General features: G+C 31.7%; 1 protein-coding gene and 1 pseudogene across 1 annotated transcript; both read left to right on the top strand.

Annotated features, from left to right (window-relative positions):
- The first annotated feature begins 5,599 nt into the window (after positions 1-5,599).
- On the top strand, positions 5,600-6,382 carry LOC142610518 (uncharacterized). Its single transcript, XM_075782329.1, has one exon. The coding sequence runs from the start codon at positions 5,600-5,602 to the stop codon at positions 6,380-6,382; it is 783 nt and encodes a 260-aa protein (XP_075638444.1).
- Positions 6,383-6,409: 27 nt separating this feature from the next.
- Positions 6,410-8,578, top strand: LOC142610517 (uncharacterized; annotated as a pseudogene).
- Positions 8,579-8,896: the final 318 nt, after the last annotated feature.

Genomic DNA, 8,896 nt, shown 5'->3' with positions numbered 1-8,896 from the left:
TTAAAGATATTTATTGTCAGGGGCTCCAACAAATTTTCAGGTTCTATTTTTTACAAATTCCTTTTTGTTTTCTTTTGTTTGGTTTATGATTGACTTTCTTTCAGCTCTACTTTTTAAATGTAATTTTGAAATGAATGCTTCCTTCATATGCTCTACTACTGTACTTCTTAATGAATTGTCATTTCATGTTGTAGGTATTGTGATTCAAAGACAAGGCTGCCTTATGCTACAAAAAAAGCAATCAACCAAAAAATTTTCAGGTTATATCTTTTGCAAGTTCCTCTTTATTTTCTTATCTTTAGTTTATGAATGAATTTCATTAAAGTTTTTAATTCTAAAAAAATCTTTATCTTCTAATTCCTCAACTTTTTTTTCCCCTCTACGTTTTTTTTCCATTTTTAAGAAATTTTTTTAGCTTTCTATTTAGTTTTTTAAGAAATCAATGACGTTAAATTTTTTTTTATTTTTTTTATTTTTTCCCTTCTACGTTTTCTTTTTCTTTTTAAGAAAAGCTTTCTATTTAGTCTTTTAGTTTTTTAAGAAAGGAATGGCGTTAAAAATTTTTTTTTTCCTTTTACGTTTTTTTTTTCTTTTTAAGAAATTTTTTTTAGCTTTCTATTTAGATTTTTAGTTTTTTTAAGAAATGAATGGCATTAAATTTTTTTATTTTTTTAATTTAGTTATTTATTTAAATAGTTAATGATGTGGTGATTAGATTTTAAAGAGTCCATAATAGAGTTAAATTCTAACTTTGATTTGTTGATTAAATTTTTTTTAAAATACTTGGTTTAACCCTAATTCTTTTATTTCTCTCAGGTTCACGTACACACAAATTTTTTGGATTGTATTGAGGAGTCATTGGAATGGAATATTAGATAAGTTCGGGTGAGAGACTTTACAAGAATTATTATATGTATTAAACCTCACATAAAGTGGTTGTTATCTAAGAAATTGTTGTAAAAAAATTTCTTTCGTAATAGAAACTATATTTATCATTTGTATAATTTTATGTCAAATTCAATTTAAATTTTTTTCCATAAGTACTAATTTACTACATAAAAAATGCTACGTACCTTTTTCTCAGTTTAAATGTTGTTGATGTCTTTCTCAAAAAAAAAATGTTGTTGATATATTTGAAATTTAAACTACCCACAGTCCTATCTTAAAAAAACTACCACACAACCAAAACTACCCCCACCATCTATCAAAAAAAAAAATCCCACACGTTCCCTGACAGTCCTATCTTAAAAAAACTACCACACAACCAAAATTACCTCCACCATCTATCCCCAAAAAAAAAAAAAAAAAATATATATATATATATATATATATATATATATATATATATATATATATATATATATATATATCCCACATGTTCCCTGACAGTCCTATCTTAAAAAAACTACCACACAACCAAAACTACCCCCACCTTCTATCCAATAAAAAAATCCCACATGTTCCCTGACAGTCCTATTTTAAAAAAACTACCACACAACCAAAACTACCCCCACCTTCTATCCAAAAAAAAAAATCCCACACATTCCCTAATAAGCCAACAATCTTGCCTACAACACAACTTTATCTACATCACCTATGTGGTGCGCATGAAGTCCACAATTGGACACACTGTCAACAAATCAAGCTTGAAACCATCCCACATTCTAAAAAAAAAAAAACTACCCAATTCTCATATCAAAAAAAAAAAAAAAATCTAAGCAAAAACCAATTTTAACTGCCTGTAAAATTATGAAACTAAATTTAGCCTTTTATTTTCTTTCAAAATCAGATATGTTAGTGCCTAAATATAAGGATAAGGATGGAGAAGTTATAGTAGTGATTTTATAGTAGAAGTCTTTTTTTTTTTTTTTTGTCAAAAATATGGAAGAGATTTAAAAAAAAAGAGATAGAGATAGAGAGAAAGCTATTTTACTTAACGGTCAGATCATGTTCATGGGTGTGCCGAACCTCCTTAGATCTCATTGGATTGCATACTCCATTAAGTGAAAGGAACAAATGCCAAATCTGCATGAACTATATTCCGCTTTCCAACTTTCAAGCCCATGCTTAAACTAACTTGGAGAATTGCATTGGTTTACAAAATATTTTTTGGAATTTTTTAATGAGAAAAGTTTAAAGAATTTTTTAGGAAATATCTTTAAAAATATTTATTGAAAACAAATTTTTAAACGTCAATTTAGATGTTGTTTCTACTGCTATGACCTTAAACTACATTTATTTATTTTTATTCTCAACAAACAATCATGATGTTTTTATACAATTTTTTTTCAAGATACTTCAATCATTAATTCCCAATTGTATTAGCCTTTTGTTAAGGTTAAAGCACCATTTAATACTTTATTTAAAAAAATCTCAAAATACAATTGTGGTTTTATACAATTAACATGTATCTCTTGCCATTAAATTTTCAATTTAAACTTTTATTTACTTATGTTATGGATATGTAGTAAATGACTAAATTTTAGGATTAAAAAAACTACATTTTAGGATTAGATAAAAAATGGTAATTGTCATACATAAAGTTTGAAAAAAAGAACAACATCAACAATACTTGAAAAAAAAAAAAAAAGTGGATGAATAGTTACTAAATTTTAGGATCTTTTTAGGAACATTTCCTTTAACAAAAAGCTGATTACTTTACTATTCCATAGAAAATGGTACGTACCTCATAAAATACAACATAAGTATGGATAATGATAGTCTGTCAGTTTAAAACTCATCAGATACTCACTAATATAAAAATTAGTAGAAGCATCCAAATCCCAATCCAAAAATGCAAGCCATGTATTTTTTTTATGGATAATTAATGATTTTGTGAAATAAAGTAAACATTTTGTAAATAATATTTTAGTCATATTGATCTTACAAATCATTACCTAAATTTAAATATATTCTCAAAACTTCTACCTCAAATAATAATTTAATAATTTTAAGAAGTGTAACTTATTTCTCCTATTTTACTAAAAACTTATTACAATTACACATATTATTACAATTCTTACATGTGATTAATTTGTTCAAAATTAGTTCACTTTTTTGAGGTTTTAATACACTCTATTGGTGACAAGGAAAAATCTATTCATTATTGTGTATGTATGTGCAACAACCACTATAAATTTTATTTAATTCTATGTAGGAATGAGTTCGCAAAATACATCGATGGTGGATACCGATGACATAGAATGTCGTCGAGAACAATGGAGATATTATGCTCGCTTGAGAATACAAAGAGAAGACAATGAAAGCAGAAATATTAGATTGGCAAGACGTCGTGCCAATTATGCAAGACAAAGACAACAAACTTTGGGTGGTGATCACATTTTAGTGGGAGGCCCAACAAATTTGAATGAAGAAGATGTTGTACATTCTAATTCAACATCAACAAACCCATCACTAATACCGCCTAATCATGAGGCTGGACAAAGTCGTTGTCTTACACATATTCGTAACTTGGCACGCAATATGCCAGTTGAGCATAGGGCTATGCAAGAAGTTAGTGGTGAGATTATACAAAATTCATATTTTTTGGCATGTTAGTTGTATGTCAATGTATACAAAATTACTAAGTTAATGTTTGTAATATTAAATTTAGGTCTCCCTCCAACCTATCCAACTATAATGGCAAATGACTTTGAGGCTGGACCGAGTCATATAAATTCTGATGTTAATAATGGTAAGTTTTATATAATATATTTATAAAGCTTTCACCATTATTTTTTATATATAATTAAACCAATTGACCATCTTATATTATTACATTGTAGTTACAGAAAGAACTGAAGGAGTTGAAAATATTGTTGAGCAAAACCAAGGGGATGCCTACAGAGAACAAGGTTTATTACTCAATGCCACCATTTTTATTTTCATTTTCATATCCTTCTATAGAGCTGTCACCATAATTTTCTATATATAATTACACCAATTGAGCATTTTCTATAATTACATTGTAGCTGTAGAGAGAACTGAAGAAGTTGAAAATATAAATGATCAAAATCATGGGGATGGCTATAGAGAACAAGGTTCGTCATTCAATGTCACCATTTTCATTTCAATTTACATGTTTATCATTATCAATTTTATTATTTGTTATCAAGTTGCATATTCGAAACATTATTAATATTTTGCTTTTTTCACAACATAATATTTGGTACAATTTTAATATTTTCTTTCACAACTATCATAACACTGTTTATTGCTAATTTTTTCCTCAAAATAAAAATTAGGTGTTGACAACACATTTGATGGTACTACACATGTAATAAATTGTATGCGAGGCAGATACAATTGTGCAAAGGATTTTAAAGAAGGTATAAAGACCATTAGATATCAATTACCACAACCAAAGACATGTCACTTTTGTAATGCCCGTTTGTTCCATTGAGAGACATCCTCAATGTGTTGCAAGGATGGAAAAATATCCTTCCCCAATATACCAATTTGTCCTAAATTTATGGAACTCATTTGTGAGCAAACACCACAGGGCAGACATTTCAGGCAATATATACGGTTTTACAACAACATGTTTGCATTTACCTCAATGGGTGTGCATGTGGATGAAAGTGTGGCCTCAAATAGTCGAGGAATATATACATTTCATGCCCAAGGTGCCATCTATCATAGAATTGGTAGTCTTTTACCACATACACCTCTAAGTGTGCGGCATCTACAATTGTATATCTATGACACCGATCTTGAAATACAACGTAGAATGTCTCAATCTGTAGAAGCTCATGAAGATATTGTGCGACTTATTCAAAGGATCTTAGACATGCACAATCCATTTGTGGAGAAATTTCGTCAATTATCTCGAAGTCCAAATTTACATCAATGTAAACTCCTCATTAAAGAACAACCTCTAAACCAACCTCAATATTGCCTTCCCAATGCTTCCCAAGTGGCAGCTATTATTGTAGGAGGAGAAGAAGCTGGTCATTTAAGTGGCAGAGAAATTTTGGTTCAAAAATTTGGTGGTAATTTGATCAATGTTCAAGATACAGCAGGATTTTATGATCCATTGCAGTACCCAATACTTTTTCCTTTTGGAACATATGGATGGGATATCAACACACGTGACGCTAATAGAAATAAAGTGTCATGTCGCGATTATTATGCATACATATTTCAGGTAACAGTTTTATTATTTTCAATCTATTACTTCGAAATGCCGCTTACATTATAAAATAACTAAACATACGTCTATTTTTACTAATGTCGAAGATTCGCAACGATGCTTTATCAATGATTTGGCTTGGAGGACGCCTTTCCCAACAGTATGTTGTTGATAATTATGTAAAAATTGAAACACATAAGCTTAGGTGGTTTGAGAACAATCAAGATTCTATTAGGGTAGATCTGTACCAAGGCTTACAAGATACTTTCAATGAAGGAGAGAGTGACACTGGTAGTGTAAACTTTACATTTGAAAGTTACATTACTTTATTAATGGCGAATTAGTATCAATATTTATTAGTGCCCCAACTTTTTCATCTTATATATAGGAAATGTTGGACATAGAACCATTCTACCTTTATCATTTGTGGGAAGCCCACGCGATATGATCCAATGATTTCAAGATGCAATGTCATTGGTTCAAAAGTTTGGGAAGCCAGATTTATTCATCACAATGACGTGCAATTCAGGATGGGAAGAAATCCAAAATGAGCTTTTACCTGCACAAACAGCACAAGATCGTCCAGACTTGCTTGCAAGAGTTTTCAAATCGAAATTTGAAGAATTGAAAGATGATATCGTGGTCAAGGGGGTTCTCGGAAGAGTTATTGTATATGTGCAGTTCTTTGAGTTCCAAAAAAGGGGTTTACCACATGCACACATGCTTATAATTCTTGACGAAGATGATAAATTGCATAATCCAGATGATTACGATCGGGTTGTTAAGGCAGAAATACCATGTAAAGAGGAACAACCTCAGTTACATAAAGTTGTACTGAAGCATATGATACATGGCCCTTGCGGGGTACAAAATCCAAGATCACCGTGCATGAAAAATGGGCGATGTAAAAAAGGATACCCAAAGCCTTTCTCATCAGAAACATACCAAGGCAATGACTTATATCCTGTTTACAAACGATATGATACTAATAATCCCGTGCCACTGAATGATCATTGTAGGATTATGGTAGACAACACTTGGGTTGTTCCATATAATCCTTGGTTATTGCTGAAATATAATTGTCATATTAATGTTGAAATATGTTGCAGTATCAAGAGTGTAAAGTACTTATATAAATATGTGTATAAAGGCCCAGATCGTGTTTCTATGGAAGTTAGGCCAAGCCCAAATTATGATGAGGTCCAACAGTACATTGATGCAAGATGGGTATGTGCTCCAGAGGCATATTAGAAGATATTTTCTTTTCCTATGTATCGAATGTACCCTGCCCTTTTTCGTTTGCAAATTCATCTTCCAGATAGACAACAGGTACGCTTTAGATCACATGAACCTATTGCTAATATTTTGGAGCGAAGTAAAAAGACAATGCTTACTGAATTTTTTTATATGAATATGATTGATCATGATGCACGAAATTATGTATATAGAGAGTTTCCTGAGCATTATTGTTCGGATTATAAAAACAATATATGGACACGAAGAAGATCTCATAAAAAAGTAGTGGGCAGGATATATAATGTTTCACCATTTGATGGAGAGAAATTCAATCTGCATGTTCTTCTTAATCATGTCAAAGGGCCAACAGGATTTGATGATTTATTGACTGTTAATGGGATAACCTATCCAACTTTTAAGCAAGCAGCTGAACAAAGGGGTTTACTAGAGAATGATAACAGCATACGACAGTATCTACTTGAAGCAAGAGACATTAGAATGCCGTTAGCTTTAAGAAGATTGTTTGCAACAATATTAGTATTTTGTCTACCAACTAGAGTAAGAGAATTGTGGAATGAGTTTTACCCATATATGGTAGAAGATTATCCATCAACATCTATTACAACAGAGACACGTCGTACAAATAAACTTCTCAAGGATTTAGGGGCGTTACTCCTGCAACATGGAAAGCACATTACAGAGTATGATTTGCCGATATCGACTGGAGAATGTGACAATGATTCAGCTGTACCTAGACTCATTCAAGATGAGCTAACTGTTCCAAATGTAGATGAAGAACTCACTTTAATTGAAAAGTTGAATAACGACTAGAGAATTGCATATGAGAAAATCATGACAGTTATTGATCGTAAGGAAAGCATGATATTCTTCGTTGATGGGCCAGTAGGAACTGGGAAAACATTTTTGTATCGCACAATATTGGCAACCTTGAGAAAAGCATGTCACATTACAATTGCCACAGTTACATCTGGCATAGCAACAACATTACTCCCTGGTGGAAGAACAGCGCATTCCAGGTTTAAGATTCCTTTAACTCCTGATGCTTCATCTACTTGCTCAATAAGTAAACAATCAGACTTAGCTGAACTTATTAGACGTGCCACCATAATTATTTGGGATGAAGCCCCAATGGTAAATAGACGTGCACTTGAATCTTTAGATAGAACATTTAAAGATATTATGGAAGTAAATTTACCTTTTGGTGGGAAGGTGCTAATTTTGGGTGGAGATTTTCGTCAAGTACTTTCGGTTGTTCCAAAAGGTACAAAGACAGAAATGATTGGTGCATGCATAGTTAAGTCTCCATTATGGAAAGATGTCGAAGTGTTACATTTGAAGCAGAATATGAGATCTATCAATGATGAAGATTTTTCTCAGTATATACAACGCATTGGTGATGGGAATGAACCATTTATAATGGATGATTTGATTAAACTACCCTCTTCAATGGCAATGCAATGGGAGGGTCAGCATTCTATATACAACTTGATTGATCAAGTTTTTCCAAATTTGCAAGAACATGCCAATGATGCAAGGTATATGGTTGATAGGGCTTTGCTAACACCTATCAATGATGATGTTGAGCAGCTTAATACAAAGATAATTTCTCAGTTCCCAGGAGATAAGTTTACGTTACATTCTTTTGATGAGGTTGAAGGAGATACGTAACATCTATATCAACAAGAATTTTTAAATTCTATATCTCCAGGGGGTTTACCACCACATATATTAAGGCTAAAAAATGGTGCTCCAATTATGTTGCTGCGCAATATAGATCCAAAAGCCGGATTATGTAATGGTACAAGATTGATATGCCGTGGATATTTTAACAACATAATTGATGCTGAAATTTTGATTGGACAATATGCGGGTACACGTGTTTTCTTGCCAAGAATCCCTTTGAAGACAACAGAAAATGTACACTTGCCATTTGTAATGATCAGACGACAATTTCCTGTACGTTTAAGCTTTGCACTTACAATAAACAAAACGCAAGGTCAGACAATTCCAACTGTTGGAATTTATCTTCCTGATCATGTTTTTAGTCATGGCCAATTATATGTGGCGTTGTCAAGGGGAGTCTCTCAATCCAACACAAAACTATTGGTGCAAAAAGGAACAGTACCTGAGGAGGAAGGTGTTCACACAAGAAATATTGTGTATAAGGATGTTTTGTTCCCTTCCTCATAGGTATTAATTAACAATTGGAAATAATTGTCTTACATATAAATTTATTTTAATAATTTACAAATTTTAATGGTTATGCGGTCTACGTTTTAATATTTTATTTCTTGATCTTTTTTATGTATACAATTAATTGGTAATAGGAAGGATGCCCAACTCAAATGTGAGGATTGAGTCCACTATGCTAAGTAATGGAGTGCATGCTGTTCTTACTACTCATTGGGAAAATTAGAAGGATGATCAATCATAATTAAACATGGAGGCCATTGATAACAAGGTATATTTCTTTTTAATGAAATCTTTAATCAGCATCCCTTTCTATTG

This window comes from Castanea sativa, chromosome 9 (assembly GCF_040712315.1).
Source record: "Castanea sativa cultivar Marrone di Chiusa Pesio chromosome 9, ASM4071231v1".
In the NCBI taxonomy this organism is placed as follows: domain Eukaryota; kingdom Viridiplantae; phylum Streptophyta; class Magnoliopsida; order Fagales; family Fagaceae; genus Castanea; species Castanea sativa.
The sequence above is the reverse complement of the archived record's forward strand: the minus strand, read 5'-3'. Positions and strand labels throughout refer to the sequence as shown.

Bases quoted from the DNA above. Each gene is read 5' to 3' on its own strand.
- LOC142610518 (XM_075782329.1), top strand. From the start codon at position 5,600: ATGTCATTGGTTCAAAAGTTTGGGAAGCCAGATTTATTCATCACAATG.